Source organism: Abramis brama (genome assembly GCF_963993115.1).
Source record: "Abramis brama genome assembly, chromosome: 14".
Lineage (NCBI taxonomy): Eukaryota > Metazoa > Chordata > Actinopteri > Cypriniformes > Leuciscidae > Abramis > Abramis brama.
The window spans coordinates 35,187,412-35,203,584 of NC_139976.1; the positions used below are offsets into that span (position 1 = coordinate 35,187,412).

The 16,173-nt window shown below is 37.9% G+C and overlaps 1 protein-coding gene across 3 annotated transcripts in view; it reads right to left on the minus strand.

The window, feature by feature from the left end:
- The window catches only part of LOC311096678 (uncharacterized protein), a 45,453-nt gene extending 34,691 nt beyond the window's left edge, over nucleotides 1–10,762 (minus strand). For 2 of the 3 annotated variants that reach the window (XM_084135974.1, XM_084135976.1), the window contains exons 1-2: nucleotides 10,460–10,762; nucleotides 10,186–10,262 (exon numbers count right to left, since the gene is read on the minus strand). In XM_084135974.1, coding sequence (XP_083992100.1) covers nucleotides 10,186–10,262; nucleotides 10,460–10,755 — 373 coding nt within the window. In that variant the 5' untranslated portion in view covers nucleotides 10,756–10,762. Of the gene's footprint in view, nucleotides 1–10,185; nucleotides 10,263–10,357 lie in introns of all 3 variants that reach the window. The other variant, XM_084135975.1, reaches the window with a different exon arrangement.
- Nucleotides 10,763–16,173: the final 5,411 nt, after the last annotated feature.

Consider the following 16,173-nt stretch of genomic DNA (forward strand, 5'->3'; position numbering starts at 1 on the left):
GATCAACACATCTGGAGGAAGATATGGACCAACTAATGGTTTAAGCTTAGCAGAATAATTAATTTTGTGTGATTTTAATTGATGTTTTATTTGGTTTAATCAAACTATACTGTAGGACTGAGTATTTAGATCTCATGATTTGAACAATTACTGATGAATTTGAAAATATTTCAGGTATATGTAAATTGGAAAGAGGAAAATCTCTTAATTCTGTAGAGTATAAGGACTCTAAATAGGTACATTACTGTAAAGATAATAAATAATCTAGGGACTATTTTTGAAGAAACTTGAGGGGTTTAGAACCCTAATTCAGATATCATAGATGCTAAAAAAATTTAATAGTTGTAATAGTTGTTCTCTAATAAGAGAGGATAAGTTACTTTGCCGGACTAGGTCTGAATAGATAATTGGGTAAACTTCTATAGCGATTAATTAATGACTACATTAAATATTTTTTAGGTGTTTCCATTTGTTAAAATAGCAAAAGAAAAACTTTCAAAAGGAGATTGATTTTAGGAAACATATTTAATTTCTGGATTATTATTAGTTAAAGAAGTTACCAGTGTGATTATTGAAATGCCTTTCATATATTGTCTAATGTCTGCATTTGATATCTGAGAGGTGACGGCGGGTTTAGTCTATCTAGGAATACAGTAACCGTGCTTGCTTATTTAGCCCGGCTTCCAGAAATGAAATATGGACTTGCTTTGTTGAAAAAGGTCTTCAACGTGTTAAAAAAATAAATAAAATATGTAGGGGGCACAAAGTTAAAACCAAGACCAAGAACAATGTAACCCAAACATGTTAAATTTAAACTAAAATGAATCTAAACAGTTAAGACATTTCAGTGAAATAGAATATTTGCTCATAAAGCAAAATTCTAAAAAGCTTTCTTAATTCAAAATGAAGTTACAGATTTAATGATCTGGATCAATGGATCCATTATGAACTATTCCGCATTGCCAACAAATAGAGGCAGGACATGTTATGTCCATCAGTTAATTCTGGAAAAATAGGATTTTAGGATAGGTAATTAATGATTAAATGGCACATCAGCAGCTAAAGCTATTCTCATGGCAACAGCTGGGTGAGAGATAATTTTAAAAATAATGACATTGTTTGAAATAAAATAATACAATTATTGATATTTGTGTTAAAGATAAAAATTAAAAAAAATTTGGTTAGATTTTATTACACAGATCCTTAAATAGATCTGACTAAGTAAAACAATCGCCTACTTGAATTAAAAGCTAGCAAAATAAGGTTAAGAAAAATGGTTAATCAGCAGTATCAGCCTGTTAAAGGCCTAATAGATCAATGTGATTCGAAATTAAGCAAAGGATAATGAAACTTGATTCAAAGTTAAAAGGCAATGTACTATGGTATGTTTAGATTTTTACTGAAAATAGAATTAGATTGTCTGAAGATAGAATGTTGGGAAGAAGATGAAAAAGATGATTGGAAACAGGTGGTATTTTAATTACAACTTAGGATGCTAATTAAAGGAATATTTGACAGGTATTATAAAGTAAAAGATGGAACATGGTATGATTAGAGATATTAAAGTCATTGACTTATAATAGGTTGATTTGGAAAGGCCAAACCAGGCAACTATGATGATGGATGATTTTCAAATGAAAGAGTGTTTCATTTATTTCTGTTTAATTTCTTAAAAATGTATTTCTGTTTATTTTGTTTTCAAGATATGAAAAAGGGGTGGAATGTAATAGAAATGTTTATTCTAGCCAGCTTATACCATACATGGTTTTAAAGAAACTGCAAGTTGCATATCATCTTCTTCCTTACTGCTGAAGAACGAGGTCAAAATGACATTTGCAGAAAGGACAGTTTGTTCTGTCTAAATACAGATAAGCTCGCTTGCACTAAGAGCAAAGGTGTTGCATTGGAAAATATACACTCAATTGTTTTTAATGACATATGTGTGTAAGTGTGTGCGTATAAGGGGGTGTTAGAATAAGTGTGATAAGTTTTCTGTATATAAGCTGGGCAAAAAGGAGTAGTCGGCGCGCTTCTCATATCAGACTCTGACTGATGTGTGAACAGCCTTTCTTGCAAGAAATAAAGATCTTTATAACTTTTGAAATTTCCAGCTGTCTTCCAATTATTGTTTAAAGTCTAGAAAGAATTTCCACGACACATTACAACAGTAAAGTTAAATACAAATAGCCTATAATATGAAACTAAACTTAGCCCTCAGCCAAAACGATTGACAGGGAACGAATTATATATTCACGAGACCAAAGATCGCCCGTTAGGTCTACACAAGACGAATTATATCTCATGTTTAACCACTACCGTCGGAGTCAGCGGCGAACGTCAGAAGAACTAGCCGAGGAAAGGCTCATCCAGCCGGGAAACATGAGCGCCCGCTGATCCCATGGATCTCACAACCGGGAAAAAAAAAATCATCTTTATAAATAAACCACAGATTTGTGCTTTAAACAACTACATTCTCGCCTGAAAAACTCTTAAAATTACATTTCGTGACACAGTAACAGTAGTATTATATTAAACTGTATATTAAAAAATGGCGCTTCTTATGTTATCATTCCCCTTGTAGCACGCGCAAGTGACGATTCTCTGTCAACCAATCAACGTCCTGCAGTGAGTCTAGCTCCGCCTTTTAGTACCGTACCACTGTGCTAGGTACCCCAATGGAAGGGTACCTAAAAAGTGGTACGGTACGGTTCGGCATTTTGGTACCATTCACAACTTTTGATAGTGGAAACGCAAATAAATGCGTACCGTTCCGTACCGAACCGTACCGTACCGCTCAGTGGAAACGAGCCAAAAGAGGCAACAGTTCAACGGGCGCTGCACCAGACGCACGGGAGGCACGGCACCCAGAGCGCCAGCATGCTAGCAGGCCGAGGCTAAAGGAACGAAACTTCAACGACCACGCACGCCAGCAGATCAGCGGCGGTGGCTCAGTGGGGCTCCGCGCCAACAACAGATGGTCCAGACAGGCCGACAAGGTAAAGCTGCGATGGCCGGGGCTAGCAGGCCGAGGGTAACTGCCGAAACTTCAACGACCCCGCCGGCAGATCAGCCGCGGTGGCACAGCGGGGCTCCGCACCAACAACAGAAGGTCCAGGCAGGCCGACAAGGTAAAGCTGTGATGATGTCAGTAAATCCGGTGAGGTGGGAGGGAACACAATCTGATATGCGCTAATTTGGTAGCGCACTGTGCAGACTGGCCGATATTGTCCGAACTAAAAGCTAGCTGATGCAGGCAGAACCGTGGTGAGGACCGCTAGCAGAGGCAAGCAATGGCCAGTAGCTATTTTGCAAGCTAGCCAGCAGGCCAGCCTCTGACTGCGGTTCAGTTAGGTAATGAAAATAAATAAATAAATAAAAATATTAGATCCATTTCACATTAAGTGAGGCAGGTTGCAAAAGAAGCAAGTCGAAAAGAGTAAAAATAAATGGAAAGGCAGACTAATTACAAACTATTAAAAACTCTTTACACGAAACATAAGACGGGACAATCAAAAACACGTCTGCACTGTTGCGCCATCTTGATCATGATCGATATGACAAGATCATGATCAACATGACATGACATGTCAAAGCAATAACTAAATCAGCATACTATCATCTGAAAAATATTGCAAGAATTAGATGCTTTGTTTCCAGACAAGACTTAAAGAAACTTGTGCATGCTTTCATCACCAGCAGGGTGGATTATTGTAATGGACTCCTCACTGGCCTTCCCAAAAAGACCATAAGACAGTTGCAGCTCATACAGAACGCTCCCAGTTAGATTTAGGATTGATTTTAAAGTATTATTACTGGTATATAAATCATTAAATGGCCTAGGACCTCAATACATTGCAGATATGCTCACTGAATATAAACCCAACAGATCACTCAGATCACTAGGATCATATCAGCTAGAAATACCAAGGGTTCACTAAAAGCATGGCGAGTCCGCTTTTAGCTATTATGCCAGCCGCAGCTGGAACCAGCTTCCAGAAGAGATCAGACATGCTCCTACAGTAGTCACATTCAAATCCAGACTCAAAACACTTCTGTTTAGCTGTGCATTTAATGAATGAGCACTGTGCCGCTGTACGTCCGACTGTTTGTACTGTACTGTATTTTATTTTTCTAAACTGTTTTAATTATTCTTATTTCTTTTTATTATTTTATTTTATTCTATGTAAAGCACTTTGAATTACCATTGTGTATGAAATGTGCTATATAAATAAACTTGCCTTGCCTACCAGTGGCTCTAGGGGTAACAGAACCTTATCTGTGCCCAGCCTAGGGAAGTGGGACTTGATTTTAAGCCACCCACCTACAACCCATCAACTTCGAGCCTATAGGCCTATTTCACAAAATGGCGACCGAGACCGGAAGTAGGGTAGCGATACTTCCGGTCGCGCAGCTGCCCGCTACGATCGCCATTCATTCTCAAAATGGACTGTGAACAGCTTGTTTTCTCTATCATTAATATATCTTACAAAAGTAAGAATAGCAGATGTTGTCCGTTTTGTTGGTAGTTTTCAGGGAGCTGTGACAAGATCGAAATTGGACAAAGGTTACAAATTATTCTTGACGTTTGCTTACATAAAAAAAAAAGTTCCATTCATTTTGGCATGGCACTTGATGACTAAGCTCACACTTACTATAGCTAAACAAAATAAATAAATAAATAAATTGAAATTATGTCTGATTGTAGGCTATGTTTGAAATCTAGTGGCTTTTGTTAAAATTTCATGTTATTAAGTGTTAGTTTGTCCCGGAGATTGCAGCAATATTCCACTAGTGACTAGATTATGGCTCATTTTTCATGTTACCACCATGAATGAAACTAAGAATTGTACATCTTTACAGTGAATTTGACCTAACGTTGCTAGGGTCTAATAATGAAATTAAGGCAAATAATTAAAAAATGGTTAGACTAAAAACATGAATGAAGTGAGTGATATTACATGTTTTAAAAAATCATGATGTTACAAAATCACATTTTACTGTCAGGTCCCCTTATGAAAAGGAAAATATATTTCCCTATATATGAATGATCAATACATTGAATGGTTTAACAGTATATTTGAAAATATACAGAATAATATATTGTGTTAATATTACAATATATTGAATAATACATAAAGAATTTTCATATATTTAAAAATGTGAGACATATATTTACTAATATATCATAATGTATGTAATTTTATATTCAGTAATACACTTCATAATATATACAGGGATTGAAGTTCTCAGTCGCTATGAGAGTATACGACGGATTTCCGTCAATATCAGGGTTCCCCCTGTCCTTATATCTTAAATTCACTGTTCATAATTTTAATGCTGTAAATATGCTTACATTTCTCAAATAGTGTAATAAATGCCTTAATTTTAGTTTGAATGGGAAAGACGAGGTGTAGGCTATTCACCCTGCTTAGGGGGATGTGGTCAAAGCCTGGAGTGGAGCAAAAGCATGTTCCTCTCTCCACTCTAAGCGTTCTGTTATCACTCTGCTCCTGATCCACTCCGGGTTTTCCAGTCCCGCTCACGGAAAAACTGCTCCATGTTCACTCATTTTTAAGAAAGTTACAGAAAACAACTTCTACAAACAATTTTAATTTGCCAACAGTTAATAATAATAAATAAAAGTGCATGACGTGGAAATCAGATAACAATCAAGTGCAATATAAACATGTTTTGTCAGGGCATCACTCCCGAACCGGCATCAACACTCCATTTTCAACATCTGCTTGCTCCTTCACACCACAGACACGTCTTTTTGCCGTCTGTGTCTGGCGTGATTTAACTTCTCCCCAGTTGATCCATGAAAACCTGCAAAGCACGGCCTGCGGTGTAAGATATCTACGACCGGACTCTCGTAGACTCGTAAGTTACACGGACTTCATCCTCCGTGAAGTGCTTAACACACAAAAAAGTGCCCCTCTTCTCTCGGTATAGCCCAAATCCAGCGCTTTTTCAACATTTCGTCACAAGGAAAGCTGTGCAATTATAAATAGGGTTGTTTCTTCTGTGAGTGCAAACATAAAAAGGTACGCAACAGGACTGGCCACTTTTAGTCTCCGCATTTGTCCTCCGACTGCTACTACTAGCGCTTTCACCGGAAAAGAGTTTACCCTACTTCCGGTCTCGGCGGCCATTTTTGTGAAATAGGCCTATTCTTGCGGCCTGGGTCCATATACTAGTTCTGCACGGCGGGGTCTGGCAAACAACAAACCAGTCTCTTCGTGAGGCGAAAGACGGTCTAAACCCTGCTCAAAAAAGACCTATTGTACCGGGAAGGCCTTATTGAGGGCCTAACCCTAGGTCTTTACTACTCATGCCTCTGCACCAACCTGCATTACTTTTCTCACCCCAACCTGCATTACTTTTCTCACCCCCGAATGCAGAGAAGGGGGCCTTGGCCGAACGACTCCCACCATGGGAAGAGGCTGCCATATAGGGATGCTTTTAAAAAGCCTACATTCACATTGTGAAGGGCCAGAGACAAAAATGCTTCAGCAGAACGCCTACAGTATCCCTAGTATAGCCTAGGCCAGCTACTACGGCGGCCCTGGCGAGGGCCAGCCTGTAAGCATAGATCTGCCTGAGGGCTCGGAGGAGCCACAGCCTCAAGACAGAGATGTCTCATCATATGAGGGCTGCAAAAAACGCTCAGCCTGTATGAAAATCTAAACAGAGCTCAGGGGAGCGATGTACTCAGGACCAAACAATGTCAGACGGCCCTGTGGCCGTCGAATCCAGACTCAAAACATCTGTTCAGCTGTGCATTTACTGAATGAGTACTGTGCCACTGTACGGCCGACTGATTACACTGTATTTTATTTTGCATCCTCTTTATTCTAAACTGAACTCAAATGGCACTGAAAATTTGGTAAGAGGGATGAAACCATGCTGGTGGCCTGGGTCTGTGGAGTAGTGAGTTTGACGTGATTAAACTCGAGGTTCTGTGGGGTACAGACTGGACTGATTCCATTCCATTCGGAAGAACAAATGGTTTTGGCATCAGTGGCAGTGAACCCGAGGTTACCCCGTGAGTCAGTCCTAGAGTTACTTCAGTTCAGAATAGGGCTAGAAATGATCAAATTGGTAACTTAGACAGCGGTTTCTTCTTCCGGTCGGCGGACTGTGAATCGAAACTAGGAATCGAAATTTAAACTTTTGAACGATTCCGAAAAAAGAAAGAAAAAAAAAGCAAAGCTAGTCCCGGTTCCAATCGATACTCGATACTCAAGCCTAGTGAGGGTGAGGGTTCAGGCTCGGCAGACATGACGTGAAGAAGCTCTGGCTCGGCAGACATGACGTGAAGAAGCTCAGGCTCGGCAGGACTGACGTGAAGCTCAGGCTCGGCAGGACTGACGTGAAGCTCAGGCTCGGTAGACATGACGTGAAGAAGCTCTGGCTCGGCAGACATGACGTGAAGAAGAACTGGCTCGGCAGACATGACGTGAAGAAGCTCAGGCCCGGTAGACATGAAGTGAAGCTCAGGCTCGATAGACATGAAGTGAAGCTCAGGCTCGGTAGACATGAAGTGAAGCTCAGGCTCGGTAGACATGAAGTGAAGAAACTCGGGCTCGGTAGACATGAAGTGAAGAAACTCAGGCTCGGCAGGACTGATGGATAGTTCCGGGCAGACAGATTGAACATCTGGAGGAAGACAGTGTACATCGGTGTCAAAGTCTATTAAGTCTATTTCCTCTGCACTCTGGACGAGGATAGGAACAGGGGACTCTGGACGGGCGGTCTCACGGGACGAGATTCTGGGCTTTGGACGAAAGTGGTTGGTGGTTGGCTTTGGTGGTTGAGTGGCGATGTCATCAGCCACAGCACATGATCCAGGTATTGAGCGAACGTACCAGGGATCACTGCTGCTGGAGCTTGCTGGTGCAAATGATCGTGAAGCCCGTGCCAGAAAATGGTCTTGAGGACATCATCTGCCCAGTTTACCTCTTGTGAGATCTCCAGGAACTTCAATCTGGCGGCTGTCCTGGAAACAGGTTACTAGACGAGCGGTTGGGGTTAAATAGATACGGGAAACGTTTATACATAGTGTTCTCTTTTTGGTCGGTTATTCTGTAATGTTTGGTTCCCAAAGGACGATGAAGACAACAATGATATAAATAATAAGAGGATTTATTCCAAAACGTGATAGCCAAAATACGAAACAGTGTGCATCAAACACAAACAATAACCGACAATGAACCCTTAACAGAGAGGAACCTAAATACACAGATGAATTAGGGAAGACAAGGTGACAACAGCTGAACACGGTGACGTGATGACGATGATCGCTGGCAGGTGTGGGTAATGGTGGAGTGAGTGCAGGTGTGAGCCGGAGAGGATGATGGGACATGTAGTGCAGACGGTGACTAACTGGTGACTGTGACAGTAATCATCATGGGAAAATCTCAGAGTAAAACTGGGAGTTGTGAAAAATATGATACACCGGTGTTTTGCCAGATGAGAAGTTTATCTATGTATCATCTTTTTACTCTTTCAATGCATTTTATAACTATCATATATCTCTTTTAATTTCTTTTATAACTGTTTTAATTTTCCTTGCTTTTATTTTGTGATTATTTTAATTCCTTTCTGTAAAGCACTTTGAATTGTGTAAATGTGCTATATAAATAAACTTGCCTTGCCTAACTTTAACACTACATGTCAACTAACTCCTAATAAGAGTAATATGGATAAATTTAAGACATGTACTTGCAAAGTTACTTCTAGTCTGTTAGTGGAGCATCAAAATAAAGTGCAGGCAGTCTAATAATTTAACGACTGGTAGTTGGCATGGAGTTGCAAAGTTACAGTCAGGAGAATGTCTAAAGTGGACTATCGACATAAAATGTCACCCCTTTTAGACAGTATTTATAAATTAAACATTTTTTGTGCAGGAAGTGATTAACATATTTTATATTTCTGTGATTTACCATATATTATTTAACCTGACCAATATGAATCATTATGTTTTAGTGTTGATTTTACAGTTTTGAGTAATATATAAATTACTAAAATTGTGTAAGACAATTTGACCCCATGTTCTAAAGTGAAGAAGAATATATCCACATTAATAATTACTGATTTGTACTATGGCACTTATTAAGTGATGTTTAGTTTATTGACCAAAATAAGCTATACAGTTATACAGTACTACTAAAGGCAATTTCTAGTGTTCATGACTAGTAAATAATGGCTAATATTCTTTTACTATATGTTCAATTAATAATTACTGGGATGTTAATACTTAACTACCGCAGATTATGGACCCTTAAAATAAAGTGTTACCAAAAATGGATATTGGTATTATTAGCCAATCTGTGATCAGTTTTGGCTGTAAAAATCCTTGTCGGCCAGTGTTTTGATCCAAAGATTCACACGTTTTCCTTCTAGTTGTACTTGAGAATGACAGATGATATTTCAAGAATGAAAGAAATTATTCACTTCGCTTTTTTAGTTGAAATGTATTTATACAAGAAATTTTGGTGCTGTTATTTTTTAGCTTCAAGGGGTGCTGTATGTGAAAACCACTTCTTTATTTTGTATGTAAAACCAAGTTATTTCACCCTAGTGTACCTGAGCCGGGAGCCCTATATTATAAACATTAATATTAATAATTTGCCTCTGTTTCCTAAGAATTGAATGTCATTCTTTCAATGGATGGAAAAAATGCTCACCATACACTTCAATGCTGTGCATTACAACTATTTCAACTATTTCTAATTGTTTGATGGCCTTCATCACTGGTAATATTATTGATATTGCGCTATTGTTAAATTGTTAGTCATCCGTAAAACTAGACAACTAGAAACACATACTGTCAGTATCAACACCAATAATACTTTGAAGACAATCAATATAACCAGATGACCTATTATAGGCACTGAAAAAAACCTTGACACTCTGAAATTTCTAGTTAATTTCACTAACAATTATAAAGAAATGGCAAGTAACACACTGAATTAAACATGACATTTTGAAGTAGAAAGACTGAAATAGCATTCTCTTGTAAAACATAAAAATCATTGTTTAAAACTTCTAAAAAAATAATTTCTTCCAGTGTGTCTATTTAGAAGTTTAGAAACTTTAGGCTGTTTAGAAAAAAATTCTTTGCATTCTTTTTGAAAAATATGTATAAATACTTGTAATAAATATTGACAAAAAGAAACTTACTGATGAGAAATATCAGCATCAGATACTTCAGATACTCCATTGTAATGAAAGCAGTTGGCTCTAAAAATGAAGTGGATCTGAGGAGAAAATAAACATAGAAATATACAATTATGAATCATTATAGAATATAGCAATAAATATATGCAAGTCCTATAAAATGTTATATTTATACCAAAAGATGTCAAATAATATCTGAAAACCCCAGGGACGTCGTTAGGCCTATTTTAGGGGGGCTGAAGCTACCCCAAAATGTTCCTAAGAGTACGTTGTGCACCTCGTCGTCTCGTTGCATCGGTGTGAACTGTGGCAGCTTTCAGAGCGTTGCAGACCGGAGCGCTGCAAGTAACTGGAGGATTCATCTCGTCTTGTCGTCGTCGTTACTCTAGTTTGGTCTAAAGTTGAACTCGCTATGCACCCTTCCGCCAACACACACGCTAAGCCTTTTTTATACTTTCGCCTGGCTCCACAGCGCGAGTCTCCGCAGACTGCTCGCGCACCTGAGCTTCCCCAAACGGACGAGGCGTTTATATACAAATCCGGCGAAACACGGAAGTAAAGCAGCGCCGCCATGACTGCGTGCCTTGCTGCTAAGGAAGTAGCGTGTTGGTCCAGTAGGCGGCTGTAGCAGATGTAGCTGTACGCATGTTATTTTTATCTATTCATCTTTAATTTTGTACAGTAGCCCTGCTGTATGGCTACAACACTTCCCTCGGCCGGCCATGCAGTCACACACTATTGCAGTTTTCTCTCTGTATTGTTACTGACACATTATGGTACGAGTTCACTGCCTGTGAAAACCTCACGACACCTTTTAATGTGATGAGCTGCAAACTTATGCATTATCTGGCCAATCCATCCGGAGCTCATGTAATTCTGACCTTCAATCAATGCCCTGTAGTTTAGGTTCTGAAGCTCATCGCATGCCAGATGATTAATAAAATAATCTTGAATACCTGTAAGCTGCAAACTCTCATGCATTCACCGTGAGACACACGCAACTTTTGTAGAAACACATACTGTCAGTATCAACACCAATAATACTTTGAAGACAATCAATATAACCAGATGACCTATTATAGGCACTGAAAAAAACCTTGACACTCTGAAATTTCTAGTTAATTTCACTAACAATTATAAAGAAATGGCAAGTAACACACTGAATTAAACATGACATTTTGAAGTAGAAAGACTGAAATAGCATTCTCTTGTAAAACATAAAAATCATTGTTTAAAACTTCTAAAAAAATAATTTCTTCCAGTGTGTCTATTTAGAAGTTTAGAAACTTTAGGCTGTTTAGAAAAAAATTCTTTGCATTTTTATTTTCTCCTCAGATCCACTTCATTTTTAGAGCCAACTGCTTTCATTACAATGGAGTATCTGAAGTATCTGATGCTGATATTTCTCATCAGTAAGTTTCTTTTTGTCAATATTTATTACAAGTATTTATACATATTTTTCAAAAAGAATGCAAAGAATTTTTTTTCTAAACAGCCTAAAGTTTCTAAACTTCTAAATAGACACACTGGAAGAAATGATTTTTTTTAGAAGTTTTAAACAATGATTTTTATGTTTTACAAGAGAATGCTATTTCAGTCTTTCTACTTCAAAATGTCATGTTTAATTCAGTGTGTTACTTGCCATTTCTTTATAATTGTTAGTGAAATTAACTAGAAATTTCAGAGTGTCAAGGTTTTTTTCAGTGCCCATTGAAATTACAACTTTTCACACGTTCTCACGCCACACATCCATTTTCTCACGCACAGAAAAATCGCGAGGCAAAGAGGACACGGAGACCGACAGACTAGACAGAGCAGATTAGTTAAGATATTAAAAAAAGCTCAGCTCTCAGATTCTGTCAATTTTATTACGAAATTCAAACAATAAATACCATAGGTGTTCAGTGGCGGTTCTACATTGAATTACACCCTGGGCGAGACCCCCAGATCATGTTTTGCTTGTTTTAAGTAAAAACTCAATTTTTATTTATTTCCCCAGAAAACAAGACTTAATATCTTATGTCATTTTACTACTTTAAATAGTAAAATAACGTTATGCATCTTTATTTAAGAAATGTTTGATATTTGGACTGGAAACAAGACAAAAATACTAAGTAAGAAAAGCATTTTTTGCAGTGTAATAACTGAACTTGTAACAGTTTTGTTGCAAAGCACAATATTATGGTGAAATTAGATCTCGTGTTTGAGTTAAAACCGAATTATTGTTAAGCATAGCAAGAAGAATCATAGCAAAAAGGCTAACAAATAAGAGTTATACCCACCAATTAATATTGCCCCTTTATTCATGACATGGATACCGTAATCATACAGAGAAAACATAGTTGCATACCTTTATCTTTCGCTCGTTTCTAAATTGGGCACCTGATGGCTTTGACCTTTCTTGTCCATCTCTTATTTGACACTCGACATCTACAATCAACAGATTTCCCTTGATCCCCCCCATATCAACTGTCACTCACGACGAGTCACGCACAAAAGGGGTCAATAAAACAGCTGGAGAACAATTATGTCACATAACACTTACCTCAGGAAAGCCATTTCATGACCATAATAGGCTATAGCACGTTAGTTGGCTAGAAAAAAAGAGCTATAGAGAGTATTTTGCTAAATATGTGTACTATATTACATATTTATTATATTTTTACTCATATCATTAAATAAAGTTGTTATTATAATAAAAAACGCATTATATTTATATATAATATATATTTGAGTTATTTTTAACCTTAAATAATACTGATAAGGCTCTCTGTATGTTTAACTTACAGCATTAGGTGAGTTTTTTTTTTTTTGTTGATAAAAATGAATGCCTACCTTACCTAATATTTATCCAAATTAGTCCAAATTAGTCTATTAAATCAAATCACAAGAATTGAACTGAATTGAAATCCTGAAATTTGTTTCAAGCAATAATAAAAAAACGTAGGCTAGCTACCAGAAATTGTACCATATAATATAAACATTGCAACATGTTGTCACTAAACCTAATAAAATTCAGTTTAGTTACTAAAATGTTTTGACAATCACAATATTAAAGGTGCCATGTGTTATGTCTGGCAAAAAATCAAGTCATACTCCACATTCCATACCAGATGGGGGCAGTATACCTCCAGAAAGTGAATTGGTCTACTCTAGACTAGAGTAACAAACAAGAAACGGCATAGTCTCTATGCTCCGCCCCTACCTTCACAACGACCCTAGAGCCATAGCCGAAGCCGAGCCAACTCCTAATATACCCCTTTTCCACCAAAAAAGAACTGGTTCGGAACTGGTGCTGGTTCAAAGTTGGTTCAACTTGCGAACCTTCTCAGAACCTGTTTGTTTTTCCACTGACTAGAGAGCCCAGCGAACAACGTCGTTACGTCACTGTGTACGTTGCCATACGTCTTAGCTTACCCAACTTCAAGCATAACAATTACAATGGCGGACTACATCGTCTTTCTTCAAATGTTTCTCCTGGCTTTGCGATCCTATATTGGGGTCAGAAGAAGACGTTTAGAACACATTTGTGCTGCTCGTCTGGATTACTATAGACGGAGATTACGTTTGAGAAGAAGTTCGACAATAACCCCGCCCCCAGCCCCCGACGTAAGCATGACGTGGTAAAAGAACGGTTCTAGTCCAGCAACGAGTTGGTCCCGCTTTGGAACCAATTTTCCTGGCCGAGAACCGGTTCTTTGGCTGTCGAAACACAAAGAACTGGTTCGCGAGTAGGCACCAGCTCCGAACCGGCACCAGGGGCGTTTCTAGGTTTTAAAAGCATCAGGGGCTGAGGCCAAAACATCAGGGGCTGGGGGACGGTAATTAGATAACATTATTCGATGCAGAGAATAATGTATATTGTAGGCCTGGGGGGCAGACAAATTCAGTCCTGACACTATAGCATACCTGTCAAGTATCCCGTTTTGGCCGGGAAAGTCCCGTATTTTACCCTTCTTTCCCGCCGTCCTCCCGTATTAGTATTTTCCCGTAAATCTCCCGTATTTTAACCTGCGTTATCAAAAAATAATAATACCCCGAGCCCGGGCAGAGTTAAAAAAAAAATACATTCCCAGTCTGAGCTCTGTCACTAGTCTCGCGATAACTGCCACCTGCAGTAGCCTACTACAGGTGCTGTAGGTGGCAGTTGTCGCAAGGTTTGTGTGTGAGGTCAGATGATGAGTGACAACGCGGAAAAAAAAGAAAAAAAACAGAGACGGATGATGGACGCTATGACAGAGACGGAAGGCACTCCTGCCAAAAAAACAAAACCCTCATGTAAATACCGCGATCAGTGGGACAGCGAATTTACTTTTCTGAAGAGGAGCAGGGTGGGGGACAGTCACGCGTTTTGTAACTGCGACTTTAGCAGGGGGGGTCAGATCATTTTTCTGATATTGTGAAAAAATATAATTACAGTTACAATACAAGTCAACTCCTATTTTCACTGTAGGGACATTTTAATGTAAAGCGATTTCAGACACCCCTATTGTGGACCGTACCATTTTTAACCACCGGCGATAGAGAACGACTTCTCAAGCAAGTGTCAATGTTGAATGACAAAACGCTAGTTTCATAAAGTATCATTCTTTTCAACATTCCTTATTTGTATATTCAAAAATATTTAAAATAATCTAATTTAATACAGTTATAATTTTTCAATGTAAATTATTTAATTTTATTGGTAACAGCCTAGTGTCTAATTATTTTAATTGAATATATTTATCAAATTTAAGAATTTGAAATGAAACATGGAGCATACATTTAATAAAATTAGGGGAAAATGCCCTTTATAAAGGTACAAAAAATTATTCTGAGTGTTTTCAAACAGTGATGTAATGAAACATTGACAATTTAAGCTTGAAGGGAGTAAAGCCTCTGTTTAGGCTATTAAGGAAATGTAATTTTGCCAAAAGAAAAACTATTATTTTAAATAAATGTTAATTTTAAATCAGCCTACTTCAGTGTGATATGTTACCATATTATCATGCTTAACACTGAGAATTTGAATAATTGTAATGTGATGATCAGATGCAGATATCTAAATCAAAGAATATAGGTGGTTTGCGGGTGGATTATTTATTTTTAACAGTGGATTTGGGTGACTCAAAGTGCACCAGATTAATGAATTTATCTTTAAAATGTACAAATTTTTCTTGTGCAAAATGTACAAATGTACAAAAAACTATGTGAAACACAGGTTATATGATGATCTACAAAAAAATACACATGTAATTATCTTATAATTAAAATACATTATTATGATTTTATCACCTCTGCCTCGTTTTGAGCCAGGAAAAACCCTGAAATAGGCTATAGGCTTCTTGTAAAGGTATTACTTTTACTAGTAATTAGAATGGTATTTCAGTGCACTTAACTTCTAATTCTAGTTTACAAGTGGTTGACAAGTGGTGATTTTAGCTTTCTTGTACACCTGTTGCCTTTGGCTTGCTCAGTTGGGGATATTTTGGGGATATTTAATTTTATTCTATCAATCAATAAATTCCACTAGAAACAAACTTTGTTGTATTATTTTATTTTAATACTGTGAAGCTGCTTTGATACAATCTGTATTGTGAAAAGCGCTATACAAATATACTTGATTTGATTTGATTTGATTTAAAATGTAAGGGATAGCCTACTGGAGCTTGGTTGGGGTGGTGGGACTGCTCGCGGTGGGTGCCGGAAAATTTCCCTTATTTTCAAATCCAAAACTTGACAGGTATGCACTATAGCCTCACCAGCCCACATTACCACACAGACATGCACATTCAAATGTGATGTAGTTAGGGGGGTTGGGGGGAATGCTCCCCCGAGAAAATTTGGATTTCTCGGACCTAGATATGTGCATTTTAAGGTGTTTGAAGGCCAAAAAAATTGGATAACAATAGCTTTAAAAGCATGTCAGTGGGCAGTAGCATAAATTATTTGTCAAGCAGTTGACAGGGGAAATATTCAAACACATTCGAGGACCATACAAATATAACTTAT